General features: G+C 39.7%; 1 protein-coding gene across 2 annotated transcripts; it reads right to left on the reverse strand.

The window, feature by feature from the left end:
- Nucleotides 1–1,527: 1,527 nt before the first annotated feature.
- LOC131290722 (RNA-binding protein squid) lies at nucleotides 1,528–13,878 on the reverse strand. Of its 2 annotated transcripts, XM_058319888.1 has the most exons (7): nucleotides 13,471–13,878; nucleotides 9,880–9,920; nucleotides 9,131–9,405; nucleotides 8,598–8,871; nucleotides 8,325–8,399; nucleotides 2,832–2,909; nucleotides 1,528–2,175 (listed from the first exon to the last, which is right to left on the reverse strand). In XM_058319888.1, the coding sequence occupies exons 1-7, from the start codon at nucleotides 13,638–13,640 to the stop codon at nucleotides 2,096–2,098; spliced, it is 993 nt and encodes a 330-aa protein (XP_058175871.1). In that variant the 5' UTR covers nucleotides 13,641–13,878; the 3' UTR covers nucleotides 1,528–2,095. The 2 variants fall into 2 exon arrangements, with proteins under 2 accessions (XP_058175871.1, XP_058175872.1); XM_058319889.1 differs by lacking the exon at nucleotides 2,832–2,909.
- Between the last annotated feature and the right edge of the window lie 880 nt (nucleotides 13,879–14,758).

The following is a 14,758-nucleotide window of genomic DNA, read 5'->3' on the forward strand; positions in this document are numbered from 1 at the left end:
GCATTAACTCTGCATCTTCACACAGTTTCTGTAGTTTATCCATTTATTGTTTAAGTCCAGGAAAATCTCAAAAATACAAAGAACTTGTATATTTCTCCCCGCTCTAAATGTGCCTAAGGGAGAATGTACATCACATTATACATATAATTCTTGATTTCAAAAATTATATTCCCAGAATATTTCTAATAAAAAAAAACCTACAAATAGGAATGAAAGTAAGGTAGACGAAAAAAATTAACCTTTGTTTTGCTTTGTTGGCAAAGGTGCACTTATGGGTGTTGATTTTTACACCTACCTACACCCGGTCGCCCACTGGCATCCTTTCCTCTAGATGTCGTAAAATTCAATCCTCTCGAGAACCACACACCGTCTACAATGTGTCCTCCAACCGCACCGCGGGCGTCCAGCCGTTCATTTGTGTTCCTTCCTGCTGCATTATGGTCTATACGACTGACTATGGGGTATTAATTTAGGAGCGAAAAACGAACGGAATGAAACGGAAATGAACGCTTGGACTTTTGGCGGCCGAAGTTCGCTCAATTAATCTTAATTAGTTAGAAGGACGGGTTTATGGTGGATGAATGGGAAAGGGATGATGAAGGAAGTGTTAGGTGGATATGTTTGGGAGTGGATTGGTTTTCGTAAGGGAGATGTGTGAGTGGGGCCTTACACCCAACTCGAGTAATATTATATAAGATACGCAATATTTTACAAAGTTAACCGATTGCTAGGTTCACTACTACTTCTCTTTCTCTTTCTTTGCACAAGAAATCAAGCGTGGCAAGATTACCTCTCTAGCTGTTTCTTGATAAAGAGTATGCTGCCATTCATCCTACAACACTGTCACAGGTTTCCTAATCTAGCTTATCCTAGTATGTTCGGTTTGAAAGTTATGTGCAACACTATCAGTTCCTGAGAACAAACAGAAGATATAGAAGGAGCCCTAAAATAAGTCTACACATTTTTCTGGACACCGGGTAATAACTCGTTCTTTAAACCCTTTCTTATGGTTCTTTTTTTAGTATTGCTTATATATCTCCTGTTAAATGGTCTGTGACAGCCGTGTGGGTTAACGCTGTTTAGAAAGTCGCACCGCGAGTGCAGAAACACTCCCTTGGCGCAGTGAGTCCAAATCCCAACGGAAACTGGACCCTCCTCTGTACGTGGCGGCTGATAATTAACGTACGCAAAGGAAAAAAAAGTGTAGTAAGCCTTGAAATGGGTAGGCTTGACCGAAGACGATCGCTACGCCAAAGAAGAGATATATCTCTTAGATGCAAACAATGCTCCTTTTTATTAATAGTGTTACGGATGGAACCGTATTGTCAATGCCCAAACAAATTCCTTGCTTGACCTTTCCGTTTTGAAGTCCTTACTAATTCTTTACGCGCTACGCTCATTTTTCACCGCTAGTCTGAGCGAATTGACGCCAGCATACGGGAACTAACTTAGCGCTTAACATGTTAATTTTTGTATTTGGTTGCGAACAATCCACTCTTTTTGAATCTGTTGTATAGTCCTAAAACAAACACTAGAGACGCGCCCAGAGCTAGACAAACTAACAAGGAAAAAAAAAAATTAAAAGGTTTATTTCGCAAACGTTGGTTAGTTGAAAAAGCTGAAAATGAGCAGTCAAGTTCATATGCACATTTGTAACGTGCAAAATAAAAACTTAGTAATGAGTCGTGAGTGTGTATCTCGTTAGCCTAGAAGCGCAGCCCGGCATTTCTTCGGCTATTTACTACTGTGGCCTCGATGTCTGTATATAATTTCTGAGCGCGCAATACTTGAACTGAAAAAGCATAAATTCCATGAAATGCAGCTCCCTAGCGCGTTAGCAAAGTAGAATGTAATGAAAGCTTGAACAATAGAGTGGGCGGCTCCATCGTGTTCTTGAACTGCACCTAGTTGTTTCTGTTTACCTATCTATAGTTTCCTCAATTCTCCAATTTCCAAGTTCTCTTTCGCTGTCTCTCTGATGTTGTTGTATTAAAAAAATTACAGTAAACTGAAGTGAAATGAGTACGTGCAGTTTCTGCTCATGTGTGGGCTTTGTAGTTTTGTACGTACAACACCGATCTGTATGACGAGTTACTTAGTATGGCGCATGGCGGGGCTGACGACCGCCACCACCGCCGCCGCGCTGCTTGCCGCCACCAAACGCACCAGCTCCGCCTGCGAGAACACAAATAGAGTTGAAAGAATGTTTTAAAATGTGGCGTAGAATGGAAGACATTGTAATAGGTGGGAGTGGGCTTAGGGGTAAGATGTAATGGTACCCCCCTTCGAATGTTCACAAAAAAAAAAGCAAAACAAATCTTCTTTCAACACATGGTATAGGTTAAGATAAAATTACTACCAACTATACACCAGAGTGAGGAAAAAGTTTACATTCCGGATCGACCACAAATTTCCAGCTGGCGATCCACAGAAAAAGCTTATGCTATTCTGCATCCGCACACCCATGCGCACTAACACAAAAACGCAGCACGCACACGGTGGCAATTCATCGGAACCGTCACGTGGAGACCAGACCACGACAGAACGACAAAGAAACCTCATTTTCTATTTCAACTCTAGAGTTGCCCATTGTTTATTTTGTAAGAAATCTTCAGCATAATCGACTCTCAGGTTCGTTACTAAACTGTTGACTTACGCAAAAACCAATGGGAGAGATAAAAGCGTGTGTTCTAAGAGTGATTTTAATGGGAAATGGCTCAACAACACGAATGCGATCGGAAATCGGGCCGATGATGAGCAGTTAGGATTTAAAAAGTACCAGAAAACCAGAAGGAAAAAACAAACAATCCATCAATTAGAAAAAAAGCTACCTTTGCCCCCTCCGCGAGGACCTCCCGGACGGCCTCCATTCATGTAGCCACCATCGTAACCTCCGTAACCGTAGTCATCTAAAACGGAAATACACAGATAAGTTATAAAAGAGGGGCACACACATAGCACAGCAAAGGGAAGGGAGAGGGCGGGGAGTTGGTCTATACGCTAGATTGGTTCGTTTTAAACAAAACAGGGGCACAACAAACAGGGCACACCACACACCACCGATGCCGGGCAGAGTAGTAGCGGAACGAATCATCAACGATCCCCAGTAGTGGCAGCTGATAAATGCATTACGCAGTCCTTTTAAGAGCCTACTGGTCTGTTTTTGCACTTCGCTAGTGGACGCGACCGATACTATCTCGATAATGATTCTCCCACAACTCCACAGCAACGATACGATGTGTGATGCAGACGGGCACGCTGGACGGTAGGAGGCTACAGATAAGTTGGCGCGGTGGGTAAGTCACGCGCAAACATACTTATTCTGGCAGTTCGATTTTCGGATACACAGTGTACGCAGCAGGGGGGAACACGATTGAAGTGCTTTAGCACCCTACAATCGTTTTCCAGTTCTTCTCTTCGTCGCAGTACCAACTAATCGTGACAACTAAACGCTAACGCATTAACTCTAGGAAGTAAGAGGGTAAAGAAACCTTAAAAGCCTTTGGATGGAAAAAAGAGTAGCTGAACAAACTGCCAAATTGAGGCTTACCAAGTGCATAATTAAGAAGAAAACCACAGAGAAAATTAAATTCTTGCGATACACTAACTGCAGCAGTACTTAAAGGTAAAAGGTCTACGAAACTATTAGAAAATATTGTAAACCGTACAAAAATGAAACTAGCTCATCTACACAAAAAATTACTTCAAGCTTGAAAAGGTGAAAACGAATTCTTAACAGTTGCAATGAAAACTGCATGCGACAAATATGTAGGATAAGATAAAACCAACATAAACAAGCTATTGAAGTCGTATGATTTGCAACTATTGCGCTCTAAGATACGAATTTCTCCTTTTGTTGTTTCTCTAGGCTGTATAAAAACTTTTCCTATTCTCTCCTCCTACTTAGTAAATGATTTTCCCTAACTGTGTACCGGATCAGCGAGAAGAAGCAGATTTTCTTTGTCATTGTCAGCGTAGTCCCCCCCTCTCCTTCCTTCTACTTGCAAGCAAGTGTGAGGGACACAAAGGGCGAAAAAATAAGACCGAGATACCTTAGAAACACATTGTCGAGAAAGATATACAGCTGAATAGCGTGGTTATATAAATTTTTTGATGATATAATTATTTTATTTAAATTCACGGTTTCATCGTTCTTAAACTGTATGTACAAAAAATACAAAGACAAATGATTGTGTCCACAATGTATTTCTGTTATCATCTACCTTATTTTCCCTTTGTTATTTTTGCTGTAATAGCGTAATTTGTTTGCTTTTTCTCTTTCGCTTTCACTTCTCACATTTTTAGTTGTTGTGGTTTTTTGACAATTTCCTGAGTGCAAAAGAATACGGAATATAGCTCAAATGCTTGATAATGATAAGAAAAAGTTAAACTAATAAAATTAATTGGAAAGCACTCGCCACAAACAAACAGCAATATATATATATATGTATATATTATTGAGTGCAAATTGAACAAAGTTGAGAACAAACGCGATGCACTCGCCCGAAAGGAAAGGTGGAAGAAAACGCTGATGTGACTAAAACCTGCCCTTCTCAGAATCAAACATACAAACATAATAAGCGCAAGACGTAATTAAAGTGGGCAGTGAATAGATGTGTTCAAGAATCTTTAACTTGGGCGTCAGCAATGAAATAACAACATGGGAAGATATGGTATTACAGGCTGTGCTAGTAATACATTGCCGATTAGTTTAGGTGCGTTCAATTGTTATATGTAAAAAATGATTGAAATAATTTCGTCTCATTTGCAATAGTGGATTCTCTCAATGAATTTTGTTGTTGCCAATATGTCACCGTCTTTTCAACAAAGCAAAATAAATTTGCATTGTATTATATTAAAAACCAAAATAAATTGTTTTCGTTTTTGCCAAGGTGTCACCAATCTTTTATAAATATCTGCATGGAAATTAGAGATACCAAAAATGAAATAGAAAAATTTCAATTGCTTACAATCTTGTTACTTTAAAAATTTAAAAAGGCATTCAAACTCGATGACAAACTAAACTTTACTACGAACTTTAAACAAAAACACCCACGACGATTGCGAGGTGTTATAAAAAAAAAACAAAACGAAACGGAAACGATGGCTGAGATCGGAACGCTACCGAAACAGCACACCATCATCATTGGAAGACCACTCCTTGCAACCATATTGCATTCTAACGGCTCGGGAATGAGTGAGTGTGCAACGGCAATAAACACTCGACATTCAGAGTTAGTACAAGTCTAATGCCCTTACAGAACCTGTGTGGGAGATGCAATTGCAACCTATCGGTGTTGTTTTGGTAGGACACGATTGTGATTGTATACATCTTTTGCATCTTTGTTAAATATAATATAAAAATTATACTTATGTATAAATGTATATATCATATACTATACAGAAAAGATGTCTACAGTGAGTATCACACCGCACCAAGCACGCATGTGTTCGCACAACATCTTAAGACAAACGCATATCTCCTTCTCCCCTCCCCATCTCGCTTTGCACTCTCCTTGTGGTGACACACTAACGAAACCATCCCCCGGCATAACAACATGATCTAGCTCTGATATAATCTATTATCACAATTATTATCAGTCGCATCCAATAATCAAAATACTAGATATTGATTGATTTCGTCGGATGAGCGTATATACCATAAGCCATTTGCCGTCGTCAACGGAACAGGAGGTATTTCTCATCTCCGTCCTTTTAATTCGTCTGTTAGCACTACAGCTGCCAACATAGTTCACACGATTCTATCCCACCATCCATACACTGTACGTACTGCAGCGCGCATAAGCTTTAACTATTTCTTGCTCAAAAAGGGATACAACTTTAAACTGCACTACCCACTCCACTCTCGTAGGGTAAAGAGTCAATACTACAGTTCCTAATCACGTAGGATTGGATTGAAAAGCAGAAACTAGATGAGATGCAATTTATTTGCCTCCCACGTATCAACAAGCGCATCATCTAAAAAAAAATTTGCTTTCGTTAATTAAAAAATAATTTCAATGAGTATGTTTTCGTATGTGTGTTTGTGTGTGTGTGTTTGTGTGAGAGAATGATTCTGTGCTGACCTTGGCGTATTCGCGTAAATTTTTTTTTTTTGCAGTACTGTCTCTCTCGTCCGTTCCTCTCTTGGGATCTTGCTCCTGACGCTTATTGTTCCGCTCGATTCTTTTCATGCGCTATTTTCCTATCAGCTCCATACTATCTATGCAATCTTCCGCAGCTAACATAAATACTACTTTAAGCATCTGAATTGAACAACCACACAATCCAATCCAATACACTTGAAGCACGAAACGAAATACGGTTCACGATCAAACCGAACCGATAACAGTACACATCGTTTACTTTTTTGCTTGTCCTTCTATGCGGTTCTCATAATAGCTTGGATTGACAACATTTTAAACGATATATTGCAGAGAAAACTGAAATCGGTAAATGCAACAACCGGCGGCAGAATATAGCATCTAAACAGTACAGTAGTTTAGTACAGTAGTCTACCCAGTTTCGCATGCCAGCAGTGTGTTTGTGTATGTGTGTGTTGTGTGTTGTGTATGTGTGTGTGTCCAAATTCCGACTTCTACAAGTTCACCTGCTTTATACAACAAAAAGCCTAACAGTTTCTACTTTACATAAAAAAAATGCTCAAAGTCCACTTCTGTACGGACGATGAGCGCACGAGGCACCAAAATGTTGAAAGACGTGGAAAAGTGAGAAGGAAGTGTACTGAAGCAAAAATGACAAAAAGCGTAAGTGTAAAATATTACAAAATGGTAGGTGATCAAACCAATGTGCCAATCGATAAGTTTCAACATTATTTAGCACAACATTTAACTTGCATGTTATAAAGTAACATCCGTACCATATATCCTATGAAAAAGCTCCTGTTTGCTACCATTTACTTGCCATCCTCTAAAACATGCAACTTTATCGGGGTATGCATGTGTATAATGAAAAATATAGCAGCAAAAGATAAACGTCATAAGGCAAACGTAATCATAAGCATGTCATTCAAACGACAAACTTCTTATCATCATAGAGTAAACTGAAAGTTTAAAAATAGCAACAGAGTAGGTGCCGTTATTGAGCAACAAAATCTGTTACTTTATCGATCAGCACTGCTACCGTCCAACAAGGAATAACAACAGCATTAAAAGTACGGTAAACGAAGCGTAATCGTTAGTATAATCGTAAATTCCCCGAGGGTATCGCGAATCCCAACCGAAATCGGATCCTCCCCTCTGTACGAAAGGACAGACTATCCACGTAGACAAAAAGGGACAAATCTAGTAAACCCTTAAAGGGCAAGCAGTCGTTACGCCGAGAAAAAAATCGTGAACTACTCAATCTATCCAAAACAATTTTAGCTGTAAATCCCGGGTTAAAATCGTTAACAAAAGAAACCTAAAGTAGTTCAGTTCATTCGTGTTAATTGAAATTCTGTGGTTATTTAGCGAATTTTTCGTATGAACAGACAATAAACAACAAAATATTGGCCGCAGCTTCGAAAAATGCTTAAATTGTAACCAAATTTTGGTTTCAAAAAAACCATCGGCCACAAATGATGCAAAATATAAATAAAGCACAGATTTCGCTTATACCAAATATCGATGTATCATCGATAAGCGAAAAGGCAATTCACGATCACGCTTCGTTTAGTTTATCGTACCCTTTAGCCACACATGCGTTATATTGCTTCTTTTAGCTGTTTTATGAAAATATGATATTCTATACACTTATGACATAGGCGTCATTAGTTCTCAAAGCAGAGAATTAAACAGAAATAAACTCCCCGACGATAGCGGATATGTCTTCGCCACAATCAACTTCACTCTTGATAGAAAACTGGTTTGATTGAAAAACCAAGTCCCCACCATGGCAGGTTTGCACGACCGCAAACTTCTCTCGCACATACCAACAAGTAGGTGTTTTGCCGTTTGACGTGATTGAAATGTCAAACCTAAAAAACAAACACACACACAGACATTAAACATTGAAAAACATAAAACAAAAAATGGCCCGTAGACCGCAATTTTGCAGATGAAGTGTGTGCTTATTAACGCTATTTGGGGAACAAAGTGGGTAGCTAAGATAAATTTCTAGAGAAGACGAATGCTATAGAGGGAAATTTTACACAATGTACTACCGATGGGCGCGCGCGCGTGCATCGATTTTCTACTGATGTTTCTTTGGTTGCGCACGGTTGTTGTATTTACCGGCGCTGTGTCCGGAAAAATCGAAACCGCCATTACCGTAACCTCCTCCTCCTCCATACCACTTTCCATAGTAATCGTAACCATAATCACCGTATCCTCCGCCGTAGCCTTGTCCATATCCGTAGCCGCCGTATCCTTGTCCTCCCCAGCCCTGTCCATAGCCGCCTAAAATAGTATAAAGTGTGCCCAACCGCGAACGCAGCACCGGAAGAACAAGGGGAAAAAAAACAAAAGAACACAATTATAAACGATTTACTATTCTACGCCACCTTCAAGACACAACACAGGATCCTTCCTGATATTACACAATATTTAAATTGAAAGCTTTACGTCGGTGAAGAAGTGTGGCATTCGCACGCTTACCTTTCGGTCCACCAGGTCCACCACGTCCACCACGCATACCTCCGCGGGGGAGTCCAGGACCACCACGCATATTCATTCGGCCACCCATCGGCCCCATCGGGCCCATGTTGTCCGGCTTCGGTGTGGCTTTCTTAACATCCACCTCCTTGCCAGAGATCGTCTGCTTGGGAGTCTTCAGCAGTTCGGTCACCACCTGCTCCGAGTCGAAGGTTATAAAACAGAATCCTTTGCGCTGATTCTTCTGCTTGTCGAATGGCATCTCGACCTCTACAATCTGCGTGAAGGGAATGAAGGAAATTGAACGGTTAAGCATTGCAACAGTGGATGATACGAGAAAGGGATGCTGATCACTTTGCACTTTGCGGCGGCGTACAAATCATCAGTGGATATTTGTGCTTAGATTTGATTTATGTTCTAATCACGGCCTTCATAAGCAGAACTGGTAAAAAAGGGTTATCATCATAATTTGTTCATCCGCCCATACGCCGCGTGCACAATAGAGAACAGCAAAACAGAAAACAAAAGTTGCTTACATTTCCGAATTGGCCGAAGAACGTCTTGATCTCCTCATCGCTGATCTCCGACGTCAAACCGCCAACGAAGATCTTGCCATGGCGAGCCTTGGCCTTCTTAGGGTCCACCTTCTTGTTGTTGATCGTGTGGTCGCTGACCGCGCACACCTTCTCGATGGACTCGGCACTTTTGTACACGATAAAGGCGAATCCACGCGAGCGCCCTGTGTTCGGGTCAGTCTTGACATTGATACTTTCGATATCCCCATACTGGCTAAAGTGTTCCTTCAGTTCCTCTGCGATGGACAGAAACAACGACGGGTGGGTAAAACAACGAAAAAAAACACAATTAGTCGTGTTCTCGTGTGTCGCCTTCCACAACATGCGTTCTTGAGTTTGATCGGAACGATAAATGAATGAAGGGGTGATGAAGATGAAAAGTTGAAGGAAGTTAGCTCGATAATCGGTCGAGACGGATATCTAATAAACGGGATGATAAAAGGAATCGGCGGGAAGGATGGAGGAGGAAGGAAACAAACAAGGACCGACAGAAGGACTAGGGGTGTGGTGGTGGTAGGTGATTCTGGTGGTGTTAGTAACGGGATAGCGAGAAACGTTAATTGATTTGATACAATGGCAGTATTACGGTAATCGGATCGGATCAAACGAAACAGGATGTGGTAACAGCGTTATTTAGATAAATGTAATATACGAATACTTTGGTATACTTTAAGAAAATATTGAATTTAAAAAAGAAAAATGTATATTACTGTCTGTTGTTTCCCAACTAAGTCCACCAACGAATAATTTTCTGGAAAAGTGGATGAAAATTTACGAATTAGAACATTTAATCTTTGGTATAATTGCATAGAAATGGAAATTTAACTTAAATTTATCAATAAGGAATCTAAAATAGATCAATAGTAAGAATAGTAATGAGAACCTTTTGGCGGGTGTAATAAAACTGCGTGAACCTTTTGAACTTAGATTTTATTGTTACATTTCCCATAATTGACAACAATTTTCAAATTTCATCATCAACTGTCTTAAGAATAAATACAAGTACGCATAAGTATATAAATATTTGTATATTTGGAACAGCTAAGCGTTGAAGGCTAGAGGATATTCGTTTGGTACAGTTGCATTTAAGTTATCTTTAATCGATTACGAATCCGCAGCAAGGAAGGCAAACAACACATTCGCGTGAGTGATCTGGTTAAGCCTTTAGGTTCATAGGGACCTCTTTCAGCAGCAGTAGATTAATTTGTACAGTACAGGTAACGCTGGCTTGTAGGTAAACTTTGATTACATTCAACAACGAAAATGAGGCAAATTTCAATGCAATATATCAAGTTCAACAGACAAATGCGTTTTGGAAGTTTGCTAAATTTCAATTTTGCACATGAACAGTGACAGACAATGGAATGGAACAACATGATATTGTTTTGATATACGATACATCATAGGCGATTCTCGTTTCTTCTTTATACAATTTGCTTTATGGACGAAAGGTGGGGGGGATGAGAAGTCAGGATATCAAACATAAATCAAAATATGCTCAACTTATAAAAAAAAGGAAGATGTGTTTTTGTAGAGGATGTGTATGTGCGTGTTTGTATGTTTGAATATAGCGTAATGTTTTGTGAGGGAGCGCCGCGCGCAAGCGCATATTGAAGTTTTCATCTAGGCGAAACCAATGAATTGAGAAAGGAAGTGAGAATTTTACTTTTATTTATCATTAGGCGCAAATTTTAAAGTGCGAGGAATTTTGATGTATGCAAATTGTGCATATGAGCTGTGGTTGTGACATGTGTGTATCCGCAAGAGGTAAATTTTATTCTTTGGTATATTTATTTGATATTTAAGATGACTGAAGAAGGAATGTGTTCAACATTCGAAAACAAAATAAAAGTAGGACGTTATAATAAAATTAAACGGGTTTGCCATTTTGTGGGCTTTTCGATTTGTATGTTTTTTTTAAGACGCTGATCACGGTTGGGAGGAGTTTTATGATTATTGTATTGTTCTTATCTCATTTATGTTAGCATAAATACCATCTCTTCACGTGCACATCCTGGTGCAGACTCCCCAACATACTCTTTCTCTCTTTCTCCCTCAGGTGTCCTCAGAGTTCAGGCTTTTTGCTCACTTGCTCAATCACCTGTCGGAGAGGAACAGTGTTAGTCGTTCGCTCTAAGAACAGGAAAGTGTTTTTTCATGTTCATTTGTTTTGGGTTGTACATTTTTTGCTTCCTACTTTCAAAGAAAAACTTTGCGGCTGTTGATGTAAACGCTCAACGCATGGACGACAGTTTTCCGCAATTTTGACGAATTCTTTTACAGCATTTTCTACCGTACAATTCCAAGACTGCGGCAAGTAACAAGCACCATATTTCTGCTAACAAGTCGCACTCTATAATGGCAACAACACACCACTTATGGCAAGGTAACATATTACCGTTCTTCACAGCCCCATCTTGGAATTATATGGAGGAAAATGCTGTAAGTTCGCACACAGCCACTAGGTAAATCTAGATGAGAAGGAACAAGAACCGGGATATGTGACCGCAATTAAGGGCAATAACTGTTAATAGAACACTTCGATTATGATCTAGCCGGAACAACACTTAATTCTCTCACAGAAACACAATTATTGTAAATTTAATGTAAGGTTGGAGTAAAAAAAAACACCAATAACCATGCCTCGCTATGAATGGAACGGGTATTTTGCTAGTGGAGCAAATTTCAATATGTTTCAAATCAAATTTTTAGAAGACTGTATTTTTAAGAGAGCATTCATTCCGAATTGATAAAACTCGAACAGTTAAATTTGAATTAATTTTTCAGACCTCGGAACCAACCTGGTTGAGGTTATGTTTCCCTGACATGTGCCGGGTCGATTTTGGCTACAACACTTTTTTCAATCCGCCGCACAGAATCGTAGAACAGCAAAAGTTTTCTTAACGGCGTGCGGCATCAAAAATCACTTAAGATGGGCACAAAGAGATAACCTCAAACGATAGAATCGAATGTGCCCAAACTTCGGAAGGAGCCTTTATAAGGACGTCTTACTGGTGCGTCAATTCAGCAATAGCAAAATGTCTATTTACCAATATTTAGATCGATATCAAAGGTAAGAAAATTTAACGATACTCAAAGATACACCCTACTGTACGTGGAATCTATTTAGCAACGGGGGCGGCGAACGAAACGTCAGAAGATTATTGTGCTTAGATTTTATTTATGTTCTAATCATAGCTTTCATAAGCAGAACTGGTAAATGGGTTATCATCATGTTCGTCACACCAGCCCCACGCGACATAAAAAAAAGAGAAACCACATGTGTAGGCAAAGTAAAGCGAAAAAGTATATTTTTCTCGATAACGAAATGTTCGAGAATAATTGAGCCGTATTAATGAAATAAGAAAAAAGTGCGTGCACTGCTATAGGTAAAACAATAGCTCGAATCGATTGTAATATTGGGAATGATATTTATGAGCAAAATCAGTAACAAGTAAGACTGGGAAAGATAATAAATTTTGTTTGCAACAGCTGGATTGAAGATTCGATGCGATTGCTGTTTCCTCTCGTCGTGGATGCATTGGTGATGAGCACCATCATTACTGCTATTTGACAACATGGAACCGAAGGAAGACATTTGGATCGCGTTTCACACTTGACAGAGGGTTGATGTAGCAGCGTTATTTTAAGGAAATGGGCGATCCGGATTCAGCGTTTACTCTTAAAATGTTATCTGCATCGATCGAATGCTTCGCCTCATCATTCGTTACAACTGAAAGTACAGCAAAGGCATGTAACTCTAACGCGCTTGTTTACGATAGATCCACAAACCGATGATTGCAGTATATGCACCATGAAAGGCTAGTTCAATTAGCAACTCTCATAAACATGAAGGCAATTAGCTTAAAACACTGGATAATGCTGAGATTATCTTCTCTTGCTCTACAATAAAAATCGATTCTTGTTACCAAATTTCATAAAAACTTCGTTTTGGAAACGACTGACCGAACAATTTCAGTCTTCCCTTGCCTACTTTGGAAATTTTAATACCCGCCATTTTGAGCGCATAGGTTATGATGTTGCAGAACGTCGGTGACTTGTGCTTCAAAAAAATAGAATGAAGATAAATATCGAATATCGTTATCTAAACATTACGAGCGGCACGGCACAAGTAAACCACGCGATAAACGAATCATTGAATTGGAATTGAACCTTTAACTTATTTTTACGCTAGCGAATTTGACGAAAACCGCTACCCGGACAAAATGCTAACACATGCTTTTTCTAACCCCACAAATTGGTCGGGCTTCATCACGTGAAAAAGAAAGCGGAACACTTACCTATCGTCATCCCGCACGGTGTGATTGGTTTCGGTGGAACCACCGTTAGAATTCGTCGGTTCACTGCTGCTGTTGGTATTCGGTTGATCCGTTTGAGGCTGATTGTTTCCATTTTCTTGGGTTTCTTGGGTGGCACCTCCGTTCATCTCCGTATCTTGCATGTCTGCCATTTTGGATTTTATCTGTCTTTACTTTGAACGGACTTAACACGAAACGAAGCGCAATAAACAAGCACTGGTTTTGTTCGTTAGCACTGAGTCAAGTAAGGTACAACTTTAAACTACACTTTACAATGTAAATTGTACTTCAATTATCCGAAAATTGTTCACCTTTGTTCCAACAAAATGGACGTTCAGCGAGACTGAAATTCAACCTTCTTCACGAATGGTCAGGAAGTGAAAGAACGCCGCTCGTGAACGTAGCAAGTCGAGAAGCCGCAGTGAACACACATACATCAACCAAAGCTATCCAGCTTACGTAATCCTTCTGTATCCGCTTGGGTAGCAAATTTTCACTACCATTTCGTGACTCAAGCTAGCAAATGACAAAACGCGTTCTTGCTGTCAAATCTGTCACATTTTATAGCACCAGTGCTGCTTTTCTAGTTGGCAGCACTTCGGTTTGATTAGCTAACCGCAGGTCCACACGGCGCTGCGACAATCCTGCGACCGGGAGTTTCTGCGACACTTTTGACATACCAGATGGCCGACCTAGGCTATTTTTTGATTACTTTGACACTTCCGTGGTCGCAGAAACCCCGGTCGCAGGAAAGTCGCAGCGCCGTGTAGACCTGCGGTAATATTTTAAGAATCCGTATAATTCACGATTATTACCATCAAATCGATGTCGAAACTATTTCATTCTTCGGGATTTTTTTTTAAGTGATCATGGAACAACAGAAATTCTGTAAATCGATTGATTCATTTATTCAACATCATTCACTTTTCGTGTTGGAGAAGCGGGCAAAGATTTTTAAAGCTCTAGTCATAAGTTTTTAAAATATAAAGTAGAACTTCGATTATTACGCTTCACCGAAAACTTATTTGAACTCCAAATTGCTCCAAAAACAGTTCATGAATTCATTATTATTATTATTATTATTATTCAAGATTATGAAGCAATTTCACAGACTAACAGATAAGTCATCTGTTAATGAATCTGGAATCAGATTTATGAAATGTTCTACCACAAACCATGTAATACAGTTGGTCCCCGCAGTACGCGATTCTCGATATACGCGAATTCGCAATACGCGATTTTTTAAAACTGACAGCTCATAGCGTTGCTT

Source organism: Anopheles ziemanni, chromosome X (assembly GCF_943734765.1).
Source record: "Anopheles ziemanni chromosome X, idAnoZiCoDA_A2_x.2, whole genome shotgun sequence".
Taxonomy (NCBI): domain Eukaryota; kingdom Metazoa; phylum Arthropoda; class Insecta; order Diptera; family Culicidae; genus Anopheles; species Anopheles ziemanni.

Bases quoted from the DNA above. Each gene is read 5' to 3' on its own strand.
- LOC131290722 (XM_058319888.1), bottom strand. From the start codon at position 13,640: ATGGCAGACATGCAAGATACGGAGATGAACGGAGGTGCCACCCAAGAA. The intron at 9,921-13,470 runs GTAAGTGTTCCG...CCACTTTTCCAG, and splicing joins ACCGTGCGGGATGACGATAG to AAAATTATTCGTTGGTGGAC. The intron at 8,872-9,130 runs GTAAGCAACTTT...CCCTTCACGCAG, and splicing joins TCTTCGGCCAATTCGGAAAT to ATTGTAGAGGTCGAGATGCC.